The sequence below is a fragment of the Lissotriton helveticus genome, chromosome 2_2 (genome assembly GCF_964261635.1).
Source record: "Lissotriton helveticus chromosome 2_2, aLisHel1.1, whole genome shotgun sequence".
In the NCBI taxonomy this organism is placed as follows: domain Eukaryota; kingdom Metazoa; phylum Chordata; class Amphibia; order Caudata; family Salamandridae; genus Lissotriton; species Lissotriton helveticus.
This window is the reverse complement of record NC_136060.1, coordinates 109662820-109676082: the sequence shown is the minus strand read 5'-3', so window position 1 is coordinate 109676082 and position 13263 is coordinate 109662820. Positions and strand designations below refer to the sequence as shown.

The 13263-nt window shown below is 45.8% G+C and overlaps 1 protein-coding gene across 1 annotated transcript in view; it reads left to right on the top strand.

Moving 5' to 3' along the window:
* CEP135 (centrosomal protein 135) overlaps positions 1 to 13263 on the top strand; it is a 375473-nt gene that overhangs the window by 155154 nt on the left and 207056 nt on the right. The window contains exon 10 of the mRNA XM_078678164.1: positions 6201 to 6351. Within this exon, the coding sequence (XP_078534290.1) occupies positions 6201 to 6351 (151 nt within the window). The remainder of the gene's footprint in view (positions 1 to 6200; positions 6352 to 13263) is intronic.

Genomic DNA, 13263 nt, shown 5'->3' with positions numbered 1-13263 from the left:
GGAGGGAGAGAGGGAGAGGAGACAGAGGGAGAGGAGGGAGAGGAAGAGGAGTGAGAGTGAGAGGGAGAGGAGTGAGAGAGGAGGGAGGGGAGGGAGAGGAGTGAGAGAGGAGGGAGGGGAGCGAGAGAGGGAGAGGAGGGAGAGGGAGAGGAGGGAGAGGGAGAGGAGTGAGAGGGAGATGGAGAGGAGAGAGAGGGAGAGGGAGAGAAGGGGAGAGGATGGAGAGGAAGAGGAGTAAGAGGGAGACTGGGAGGGAGAAGAGGGAGAAGGAGAGGAGGAAGAGGAGCAAGAGGGAGAGGAGTGAGACGGAGAGGAGAGGGAGAGGAGCGAGAGAGGTAGAGAGGGAGAGGAGGGAGAGGAGGGAGAGGAGTGAGAGAGGGAGAGGAGGGAGAGGAGTGAGAGAGGGAGAGGAGGGAGAGGAAGAGGAGGGGAGAGGAAGAGGGGGGAGAGGAGCGAGAGAGGGAGAGGAGAGGGATAGGAGTGAGAGGGAGATGGAGAGGGAGATAGAGGGAGAGGAGGGGAGAGGGTGGAGAGGAAGAGGAGTAAGAGGGAGAGGAGGGAGAAGGAGAGGAGGGAGAGGAAGGGAAGAGGGAGGGAGGGGAGGGAGAGGGGGAGAGGAGGGAAAGTGAGATAGAGGGAGAGGAGGGGAGAGGGTGGAGAGGAAGAGGAGTAAGAGGGAGAGGAGGGAGAAGGAGAGGAGGGAGAGGAAGAGGAAGAGGGAGAGGAGGGAGAGGGAGAGGAGGGAGAGGAGGGAAAGTGAGAGGGAGAGGAGGGAGAGGGAGAGGAGAGAGGGAGAGGGAGATGAAGAGGAGGGAGAGGGAGAGGGAGGGAGAGGAAGAGGGAGAGGAGTGAGACGGAGAGGAGGGAGAGAGAGAGGAGGGAGAGAGAGAGAGAGGAGGGAGAGAGAGGGAGAGAGAGAGAGGGAGAGGGAGAGGAGGGAGAGAAGGGAGAGGGAGAGGGAGAGGAGGGAGAGAAGGGAGAGAGAGAGGGGGAGGAAGAGGAGACAGAGGGAGAGCAGAAAGAGGAGTGAGAGTGAGAGAGAGAGGAGTGAGAGAGGGAGAGGAGGAAGAGGAGGGAGAGAGGAAGAGGGGGGAGAGGAGCGAGCGAGAGTGAGAGGGAGAGGGAGAGGGAGAGGAGTGAGAGGGAGATGGAGAGGGAGAGGGTGGAGAGGAAGAGGAGTAAGAGGGAGACGGAGAGGAGGAAGAGGGAGAGGGAGAGGAGGGAGAAGGAGAGGAGGGAGAAGGAGAGGAGGGAGGAGAGGGAGAGGAGGGAGAGAGGGAGAGGAGGGAGAGAGGGAGAGGAGGAAGAGAGGGAGAGGAGGGAGAGAGGGAGAGGAGGGAGAGGAAGAGGGGTGAGAGGGAGAGGAAGAGGGGTGAGAGGGAGAGGAGGGGGAGAGAGGGAGAGGAGGGAGAGAAAGGGAGAGGAGGGAGAGGAAGAGGGAGAGGAGTGAGACGGAGAGGAGGGAGAGAGAGGGAGAGAGAGGGAGAGGAGGGGAGAGGGTGGAGAGGAAGAGGAGTAAGAGGGAGAGGAGGGAGAAGGAGAGGAGGGAGAGGGAGAGGAGGGAGAGGGAGAGGGAGAGAAGGGAGAGGGAGAGGAGGGAGAGGGAGAGGAGAGAGGGAGATGAAGAGGAAGAGGAGGGAGAGGGAGAGGGAGAGAGAGGGAGAGGAAGAGGGAGAGGAGTGAGACGGAGAGGAGGGAGAGAGAGAGGAGGGAGAGAGAGAGAGAGGAGGGAGACGGAGAGGAGGGAGAGGGAGAGGAGGGAGAAGGAGAGGAGGGAGAAGGAGAGGAGGGAGAGGAGGGAGAGAGGGAGAGGAGGAAGAGAGGGAGAGGAGGGAGAGAGGGAGAGGAGGGAGAGGAAGAGGGGAGAGAGAGAGGAGGGAGAGAGGGAGAGGAGACAGAGGGAGAGGAGGGGGAGGAAGAGGAGTTAGAGGGAGACGGAGAGGAGTGAGAGGGAGACGGAGAGGAGGGAGAGAGGGGGAGGAAGAGGAGACAGAGGGAGAGGAGAAAAGAGGAGTGAGAGTGAGAGGGAGAGGAGGGAGAGGAGTGAGAGAGGGAGAGGAGGGAGAGGAAGAGGAGGGAGAGAGGAAGAGGGGGGAGAGGAGCGAGCGAGAGTGGGAGAGGAGGGAGAGGAGTGAGAGGGAGATGGAGAGGGAGAGGGTGGAGAGGAAGAGGAGTAAGAGGGAGACGGAGAGGAGGAAGAGGGAGAGGGAGGGAGAGGAAGAGGGAGAGGAGTGAGACGGGAGAGGAGGAGAGAGAGAGGAGGGAGAGAGAGAGAGAGGGAGGGAGACGGAGAGGAGGGAGAGGGAGAGGGAGAGGAGGAAGAAGGAGAGGAGGGAGAAGGAGAGGAGGGAGAGGAGGGAGAGAGGGAGAGGAGGAAGAGAGGGAGAGGAGGGAGAGAGGGAGAGGAGGGAGGAGAGGGGTGAGAGGAGGGGGAGAGGAAGAGGGGTGAGAGGGAGAGGAAGAGGGGGTGAGAGGGAGGGAGGGGAGAGAGGGAGAGGAGGGGAGAAAGGGAGAGGAGGGAGAGGAAGAGGGAGAGGAGTGAGACGGAGAGGAGGGAGAGAGAGGGAGAGGAAGAGGAGGAGAGACGGGAGAGGGAGGGAGAGGGAAAGGAGACAGAGGGAGAGGAGGGGGAGGAAGAGGAGTGAGAGGGAGACGGCGAGGAGGGAGAGAGAGGGAGAGGAGGGAGGGAGAGGAGTGAGACGGAGAGGAGGGAGAGGGAGAGGAGTGAGACGGAGGGAGAGGAAGACGAGAGAGAGAGGGAGAGGAAGAGGAGGGAGAGAAGGGCGAGAGAGTGAGGAGAGGGAGAGGAGACAGAGGGAGAGGAGGGGGAGGAAGAGGAGTTAGAGGGAGACGGAGAGGAGGGAGAGGGAGACGGAGAGGAGGGAGAGAGGGAGAGGAGTGAGAGGGAGAGGAGTGAGGAGGGAGAGGGAGAAGGAGAGGAGGGAGAGGGAGGGAGGAGAGGAGGGAGAGGAGAGGAGGGAGAGGGAGGGGGAGAGGGAGAGGGAGAGGAGGGAGAGGGAGAGGAGTGAGAGAGAGAGGGAGAGGAGAGGGAGAGGAGTGAGAGAGGGAGAGGCGAGGGAGAGGAGGGAGGGAGAGAGGGAGAGGAGCGAGAGAGGGAGAGGAGCGAGAGAGGGAGAGGAGTGAGAGGGAGATGGAGAGGAGAGAGAGGGAGAGGAGGGAGAGGGAGACGGAGAGGAGAGAGAACCCCTGTAGGAGGTTCGGCTCGCTTGCTGCGCTCGCTCGCATTACCGTGTCACAAGATGAAGATTGTCGAAAAGGTGTGTCACCGACGTGGAAAGTTTGGAAAGCTGTGGTTTAGCATATAAACATATATACATTCAGTATTACAATTGCCAAGGCGCAGTTAAAGAACAGGATCATCTTTGAACATGACCCAGTGTGGGGTAGCAGAGCTCTTTAAAATAGCGTTTCATCCTTCATAATTTTTTACACTTCAGTTTAGCATATAGGCATATCTACATTCAGTCGTGAAATTGGGCAGTTTATAGCCAGCAGAACTCCAATATAGACTTTATGGAAGAAATGTGCTCATATAGTACGATTTTGCTTCCTTTTTGAAGGTTGCAGCAGCTCTATGATGACTGGTTACCACTCATTGCAAGGATAGGTGGAATTATGAGCAGTAATTACATACTTACCATTAGTTGTAGTGGTAGGTTATGTAGTGGATGTAATAGATCTGTAGGTGAATATTGTTGCCCTAGTTATAGTGACAAATGAGCATAACCTGACCATATCTGGACACTGAATAAGGTGATCCCTTTGCTGTCACTCTACAATGATTTAGCAAAATATTTCTAGGCTACGATTGAGTAAATAAGGATGCTCTTTAACACTGAGGCTAGGTTGACAGTGTCCTGGGAGAGAACGATCTTACGTATTACGTAGACTTTAGATTATCAACACTTTCTTGAAATAAATTCTGGATCCCCACTGTACTCTTGCTATGCTAGGTATTTAAACTTAGGAATAGATATTATTGTGGCTTCTCTTTGCCAGATTCCCAATCAATCATTGAGTTCTGGAATTATTCCTACTAGAAGGTCATAATTAAGCTGTTGCTTATAAACTAACATTCTCATTTGGTACTTTTCCTCAGTTGCCTAGTAGTGACTAAACCTCTCTTAAGGAGCCATTTTTCAAAACCAAAACACCCATTCTATGTAACAGCCCTCTTCATAACCTGGGTGTGTCATCAGATCAATGGATTTTCGAAAAAAATACCAAACAAGAAATATATAAGATATTCACTCCTTACTTGCGTTCCTCCTTTTACCTCCTTTCTTTGGGATGTTTTCTGTGCTCTGTACACCTAAAATAGAGAACATACTTATTAGATTATGTAAAACATGTCTTGCAGTCAAAAATACACAATAGAAATTGTGGAGTTCATATTTATGAATACATTGAGAATGCTAACATTCAAATGAAACTTATCCCACTGAACCTGAACATATATAGATTCTTAAGAGTATGGGGTTTGCCTGACACAAAGAAACAAAAATCATTTTCCTAGTTAAAAGTCAACTAAAGTCCTGATCAAAATGTAAACTTGCCAACAATCCATGGAGAGTACAGATCGCTGAACATTCGGGAAGGACAGCGGTAAGACCAGTTGAATAGTATCCCACTGACCCGCCTATGTGCATTGAGCTCACTGTTACCAAAGGTTCTTGTTTGCTAGGTTTGAAACCCAGTACAACCTAGAAGGAAAAGGTTAGTTCAAAGGCAGGTGTGGAAAAGACATTCTGGCAGTCAACATGTTGATGTATTTTATCCCAGAAAACCAGACATCTCCAGGAACCCTAAGCGATGGTTTCAAATGTAGGCAACATACAAGTTGCAATATCCACGTCTATTGATTGCACAAAGACAACTTAAAAACAAACCACAATATTGTTCAACATTCACCATGTCCTCCATAGGAGAGTTAGAAGTAGGATCACCAGTTGTGGGTATAGCTTAGCTTTAGAAGTGTTATTGGTCGGATGCCAAACCCTCAAGACGTACATGTAAAAACACTTCTACCCCGATATCAGCTTGTGGTACCCTCTGGGTGCACTGCCTGACCAGCAGAGACTGGTGAATGCCAGCAAAATACATAACATTTTCAGTTGAATCTCTGATTATCGACTCCACTGAAGAAAAATCAGCGGAAGGCCAGCAAAAGCCAGAGAGGCAAGGTGACACTACTTTCCCACCCCTCTGAGAACATGTGTTCCTACGTCTGTACTTACTCAGTGAAATGTCGAAAGAAAATGTAATACTTCAGGAAAGGGTTTGCGAAAACTGGGAAAGAAGGCCTCATTCTGACATCCTACTAAACTGAGAGCTATTTATGAAGTAGAGTGCAGATTTACACTCAATTTGACCCTAATTTTAGGTTTGAGGGTGCTGGATAAAACCTCAGGATGGCCAGGTTATGCCTTGAAGAGTGGAAGATGACTTAAGTGATCCTTAATTGGTTGAAGTATGCAATTGATGTTCCTCTGCAAATAGAGGGGTAGATACTATTGCTAACCTACTAGGTCCTCCTTCCATTCTATCCTATTTCAAAGTAGGTTTGAACAGACTGCTTAATGCTATTTGTTCTTACTTTATCCACTGTGGATTCCTCCTTAGACTTAGACGACTTGTGTGGTGCAGAATATTGTTCTTGAAGGGCGATGATTCTGTATTCTTTATTAAATTCTGAAAAATACAGAACATTCAGTAAGACCGCTTTCTTTCTGAATGCACTTGATACATGTGCAGAATTTAGTGTTAAGGCCTGGTAAGTTTGTCCTGTTAAGTTTCTTTCCTCTGATATTGGTGAAACTAGTTGAATCATAGATACATCTGTCATTTATACCACTATGTAGCCTTAATACTGGCAGCAATCAAGTGCTATTGTTATGCAATATTTTAGTGGAAATGAGAAGTATAGTTTATTTGTTCTATAATATGTAGCGGATATGTGACCATGGTGCAACACTTTTGTAATCCCATATTAAAATATATGTACTGAACTACATTATGTCTTGAACACGTACTTGGGCATTTCTGATGCAACTTTCTATCACCTTACTACCGATAACATTGTCTCATTAAATAGTTCAAACGTTTAATGGATTTAACTTTGACCAAGACTTTCAAACTTACGTTTTGTGATTTAACATCCATGGCACTTGTTGTTTTAGGAGTTGTCCAAAAGTCAGGAGGAAAGACATAGACTATCTGAAGACATGTTTACAAAAACTGAGGAAAACCAAAAGCTTGAATCAATGTTGAAGCACGTTGAGAAAGAGAAGCATAGACTTTCAAAGAAAACTGAAAGACTGGCATCCACAGGTAAATGTATAGTTTGTTGGTATGTATCCTTCAATATGTTCGAAGGCACATAGAAGAGAAGCAGTAGTTTGCAATTATCTGGCCTACTTTTCATTTATTGTTTGTGCTCTGATCAGTTGCCATCTATAAACATGTCAGTCATGAGGGTCCTTTGTTCCTGGCATCATCTAAAATAATGGTTTACAAGATGATGCACTCAATGTATTCACCTCATCACTTGCAGGTACATTCGGAAAAATCCTAAAAATGAATCTCTTGTTGGTAATGCCCAGGGTATAGAAATGTTTTCTCATCAAAACGTGCTATATAAATGCCCATATTCATTCAGTCATGTGAATTGACCTGGAGACAACCTTCACACTCATCTACTACTATTTGCTGCACAGAGCACAGCTTCGAGCACCTCAGATGTCATCTGGGGCCCTATAAATCTGAGGATAATGTTGTACTGCAAAAGTCAGGGACTGAGTGAGTAAAGTTAAACAGTCTTGTAGAGCATGCAGCTGCCCAACAACAAGGTTCCTGTAGCTGACAGACGGAGTTAAAGAATGTAAACCGAAAATTATCAGAAAAGGTGGGGTTTTAGTTGCTTCCTAAAACTTAACAAATTATTGTGTGACCTGAGCTGAACAGGAAGAGTGACCATAATTTGGCGATGAGGTAGGCAAATGAGTGACCTCCTCTTGATCTCTTCATTCTGGGGAAGTCAAGAAGGGAGATGTTGTGGATTAAAGAGGTGCTGAAGGATATGTGTGCCTGGTGAGTTTTATAACCTATAAGCAATATATAGGGACTTTAATTCTATTCTTTTTTTTTGATTGCCAGCCAGCGAAGTTGCGCAGGCGCTGGGGGTGCAGAGTTAATTTCAGGCACACCTAGTAAGGCTCATGCTGCTGCGTTTGGAGTGACCTGTAATTTGTTTGACATAAGTCGGGCTCCCCAGATACAAGGAATTGCCATAGTCGAGGTGTGAAAGAGTTAGGCCATGGACCACATTACTCCGACACTCCAGAGGAAGCCATTTAAGTGTTTTCCTAAGGGATCTCAGCAGCCTGAAGCATGTGTCTGCCACCTTCTTCGCCTGGGAAACTATGGTCAGATCTTTATCCAAGGTGATGCCAAGGCTCCTAACCTCAAGTTTAGGAATAGGGGGCTCTCCCAAACAAGTGGGCCATAAGAGTTGGTCCCAGAGCGAAGGGTTGTTTCCAACCACCAACACCTCTGTTTTGTCTCCATTCAACTTTAGACAGCTTGCCGCCATCCAGCTAGCCACCGGTTCCATGCATGTAGTAAGCTCAATATAGGTGGACTTGGTATCAGCTAACAAAGAGACAACAATCTGCATCTCGAATGTGTAAGATACCATTATGAACCCATAGGAGCATAGAAGAGAGAGGATGAAAAGATATGTTGAAGAGCGCAAGGCTCAAAGAAGAGCCCTGCAGCACTCCACTTTCCAGCTTATGTGTTCCCGACAAGAAAGACCCTTCGCTCACTTGAAAACGTCTGTTGGCTAGAAATTATGTTAGCCATTGTAGTGCTGTCCTGAGATCCCTAATGCTTCCAATCTTTCACTCAGGACTGAGTGTAAGAGGGTATCGAAAGCTGCGCTCAAATGAAGAAGAATGAGCGCAACATACCCTCCATGGTCTAGAGTCGTCTTCAGTGGCCAAGAGAAGAGCTGCCTCCGTGTTGTAGCCTTGGCAATAGCCTGTTTGTGGTTTCCAGAAAGTTTTAAAGAAAGCCATTTAAAAGTTTCTCTAAGATTTCTGATCTATCAAGGTCCAAGGAGGCCGGATAACTGCATGCTTTCATGCTTTGGGAACACAGCCCGCCCCCAGCGAAGAGTAGTATAAGGCCATTAGAGCAGAAGATATGGCCTTTACTCTTTTCAGCAGAATGTTCCTTGGGGCTGTATCAAGGTGTTATACTGTATTTTACTATGCTTGCTGCCCGAGAATATCAGATTCACTCAACCTCGGGAATGATAAAAGTTCTACTGCGGGCTACCTGACTGTGGCGCTAACTTTCGATGTGGTTGGGGAGACTTTATCCAGGAAGTAATTTGCTGGCTGATCACATCGCTCCTTCGAAAAAGGAATACCATCCCCTGCAACATCAGGTTTTAGGAATGAATTAACAATTGCATGTATTTCTTTGGAAGGGTGTGTCGCCTGGCTGTCAGTTTTCCAAAATCAATCAATCTGGCCCTTTGAATTGCATGGTGATACTTTTTTTTAACTTTGAGAGTCTAGCATTATGGGTTTGGGATGATTATTATGGATTTTGTCATTTTTGCACCTTTGAATTAAGCATTTGATATGACAGTTGATGCCTACAGGACACAGGACATCAGTTAAACTCTTTTAGAGTGTTGAGGATTTACTCCAGAGCTCTTGGCCAATGCTGCCAATGCATGCTTAGAGATTGTCAAATGAGTCCCCATTGGAGCTACTGTAGCCTGCCCCCAATGCAATGATAACACACCTGTAACCAGGTGAAACATAATCCCCATACAGTGTGTAAGACCGTATGAAGTAGGCGTGTCCAAACTTGTTATTAAAGAATTTTAGCATGAAATCTGCGCTCTTGGTATTGTGAGCCATTGGGCTGTAAACAGTGATATTTCAATCAAGGACATGAAAGTAAACATAGTAACTGTTTGATTGTGACTAAAAAGTTGTGTATGTTCATTATGGTTAGGTAAGATAGTGTTGTGGCATGTCCTACACTAGGACTTTGCTGACTCTGGCCAAACACCATGTTTCTGCCCAGAAGTGAGGAGATTTTGTGTCCTGTTCTTTTGGGGTGGCGAACAAGGACAGAGGAAGAGGATGGCCTGGACTTTCACTGAAGGCGACAAAAAAGTGTCCATTTTCTTTTTAAAAGGTTGCACCTATCTCATGCTTTAGTTGGGGTATTAGAAGGAAAGCTGTCTTTGAAACTGACACACTTTTTCAAATTGGATGAGTATGATTTCAGACCTTGTTATTATTGGCCTTTAATGATTATCAACTATATGACCTAAGAGTAAAACCACTTGACAAGCTCATCTCTTTACCAACCTACAGCTTTTCAAAATACTCTGACACCTTGTAGCCAGCAAAGAAATCCATCACTGATGCTCCCGCTACCCAATATATGCTAAGAACATGGCTTCCTCCTACGTGTTTCAGCCGCAGCTTCAACATTCAACAGCAGCTTAAGATTTGCCAAAGAGTCGAATAGTGCCAGAGACTCCCTCAGCAGCTCCAGGGTAGCAGGGACCCCGGACTATATCCTGGGTGTGGGGTGCATAGGGTCTTTCACCAGATGTTTGTGATGAAAAGTTTCTAATGAGCTCCCAGGTGTCAGTCCTCAAAAATAATTGATTTGCACTCCTCATCCAGTAAATAAAAGACCAAATCAAGCAAGGAAGAGACTGTGTGGATGTATCTTCAACTGGATGTTTATCGGTATTTGAATAGTGTTGTAAGCTGTATAGGTTTCCAGTATAATGGCTTTCATTTTTCAGTGCTGTTGTTGAAACACAAATTAAATATTCTGCATACATTGAATATGTTGTTGAAATAAAGAGGGGACTTGCATTTAAGTCCTTTTCTTGCATTTTTCAATCACATACACAACCCTATGGTCGATCAACACAGGCCGCCTATATTAGCAATCTAAATATAATAAGAAATAACTGAAGGGTTAGGTAATTAAAGGGACTTGAAATTCTATAATGGTCACTTGATAGCATGTCCACTCCAATTCAACACCTCCTTTTAATATATGGCGGGAAACCCAACATTCTTCATGCTGTTTTTGCCCATCTCATCCTTCATTATCGCTCTGCTGTTGCTGCTAACAATAATATGTTTGACCGTGGTTTCTTGTGCATATTTATTTGTACTGAAGGTGGACTTGAGGATATCACAAATTTCAAACAGGCCATTTTTGAGCATTCAAGGCATATAGTCGGACATACATTTTGAGAGTCTGGTGTAGTAGTATCACACTCATTATAATGCAGATTAATAGATGTAACCTCAAGGAAATATAACCCTGAGCATTAGAACTAGCTTTTTAACACATGCAGGGACAAACATGCAGAAAGGCTTTTTGCGCGTGTTTTGGCACGCTAAAGCCATACTTGCTAAATTCAATAAATGGAGCGAGTGCAAAGCAGGTTTGCACAGCGGGTGCAGTGATTACATACAAAATAAGAAATCCCAGCAACAAACGATATATACTTTAACTAAAAAGTAGTGTCGTATCATGTAAGCAGATCTAAGCTCCTTAATCTATCCAAGCAGAATTCCTAAGGAGCTAAAAAATTCTCCACATAAGGAAAGAGTCTGGCATGCTTAGACATTACATACAAGTGCAGTGGAACAAATAAAGTGCTTCCCAAATCACAAATAAAATGGTCTCATCAGCTCATCTAGCTGTTGTATGAGGGTTGCCTTAAGGCTGTTGGGGAGTTCTTCTGTAAATACAAATATTGCCTCCCTGGCACACAAACAAAATTCCTGAAAGCATAGCACACAAAAGGCTAAGCCTATCTGCAGCAGAGCAAGGAAGGGGGTCATGACAAGAGACCAAGCTTCAAGAAATAAGAGGATTTGCACACCACTGGAGGCCCCAGCACAGCAATTCACAAAACACAATAATACAATAGGTAGTATCATAGAAAGCAAGTGTACTAGTGAAGCCCTTTGTTAGAGGTGATCTCCACTCCACTAAGAATAAGAGCCACACGTACTAAGCTTTCCTGCATTTGCAATGAGACGGTTTGCAGAATCGTCTGGTTTGCGACTGCCAAAAAAGGCATTTGGTATGTATGAAACCCAAACTGCTTTCCATTAACACATTACCGAATCGCAATTTGGGTCTCCAACCAAATACTGATACGGTATTTGGAAGTTGTGTGGTTAGGACATCCCTTCCAAATACTAAAATGGAATGTATGAATGATTTTCAACTGAATTATGGTCGCAAAACATTAATACTTTGCCAACTACAAACTTGAGATGCTCTTTCCCTTTGTAGAAATAAAAAAAAAGTTTGTTTCAGAGGAGGCTTTGGTCCATGGGACCACTGTGTCCTCTTAAACAAACAAAAAAAATCAAAGACAGTGTTCTTTTTAAACACAGTCCCATTTCCTTTATGGGATTGTTTAAAAAAAACAAAATCACAGACATAGTGGTCTGCTGACTCCAACAGGCCACGATCCCTTTGATGATTGCAATTCCTAGTGGTTGCATTATTATTCATGAGGTAGGTCGAATTGCAACTCGCTACGAATCAGTAATTTGCAATCTAACTTATTTGAACATAGGTTGATGCGCAAGTGACCACACTAGTCACAAAAATAATGGTTGCAAATTGTGACCAGTTCTTACTCCATAAGGCCCTAAATCCTTTGCACATTACACCTTTTTTTCTTACACATCTAAAAAAAAAAAAAGAAAACCACAACACTTGTGATAGTCTGTGTTAGACTTAGCATCTTTGGTGTGGTTTCCCCTGACCTTTAACATCTACCTCCTGTATTTTTGATGCTGTGCTGGATTTTGTTTTTGCTGGCTTAGATGTTGTGGGCATTTTCCACTGCTGATCAGTTTCAAAGTGCAAGTGCTCCCTGTGTAAATTGTTGTTACAATTGGTTGTCCCTGATTGGCATATTTGATTTACTGGTTAGTCCCAAGTAAAGTGCACTGAAGTGTGCCAGGGACTGTAAATCAAATTCTACTAGTGGGTCTTGTAGCACTGCTTGTGCCACCCACATGAGTAGCTCTGAAAAGGAAACTCAGGCCTGCCACTACAGTGTCTGTGCGCAGTTGTTAACTCCCATTTCGACTTGGCATATTCATCTACTTGCCAGGCCCTAACCTTCCCTTTTCTTACATGTAAGGTACCTGTATGGTAGGTCCAATGTACCTATCCCCCCCACTTGGCAGGGTGCAGTGTATGTGAAAGGTAGGACATGCACTGGTGTGTGTATCATGTCCTGATAATGAAATACTGCCAATTTCGTTTTTCACTATTGAAAGGCTATCTTGCCCCATAGGACAGAATGGGAGTTTATTTATAACATCTTATAAATATAACTTCACATTGGAACAAAATAGAGAAATAATGTTTAGGCTCTCTGAACTCAGAATTTAATAACACATCTTTTAGTAAAGATGGTTTTTAAAAACCATCTTTACTAAAAGAAGTTTTATTAAATTCTGAGCATTGAAAATGCCACTTGATAGCCAGGTTTTCTTTTCTTGTACCTGTAGAAAGTAGTCATTTTCTTGTTCAACCATGCTGTGTGCCTCTGCCTGTTTGTGTATTGACTATCTGTTTTTTTAGTGACAGGGGCTAAGGATGTGCATTCACTGTAGGCAGCTACTGGGGGAGAGGGAGGGTTGAGGTGTGCCTGGCCCTTCCTGGATGCATCAGAGCTGGGCTGGGCTGAATAGATCCTAGTTGAATTTTAGAGTAGTGGGAGGAGATTTCCTTGCACCTGAACAGGGCCTGTGTTCCTTGCACAATGCTGTCTCCACCCCCCATCGTCATGCTGCAACAGTGAGGACAGAACTCGTTTGGACTGGGCTCAGAGACCCTTGTACAAAGAGAACAATGACATTTTGGGGTATAAGTATTAGACCTTAAACCCCTGCACTTTAGACTGCTTCTGGAATCAAGAGGAACCTTTGCCAAGGAGAAGAGCTGGAGAAACTGAGGATAAGTACTGCCCCTTTGCTGTGTTTATGGGGTTTACCTGCAGTAGCTGTTTCTGCCAAGGAAAGGAGAAGGACTTTGCTGTGTCCCCCTTCTTGAAGAAGTTCTCCAAGGTCTTGAGTAGAGCTTGCCTCCTGTTTTGAAGTCTCAGGGGCACAAATACTTTACCCTCAGCTCCCCTCAACTCCCTTGCTG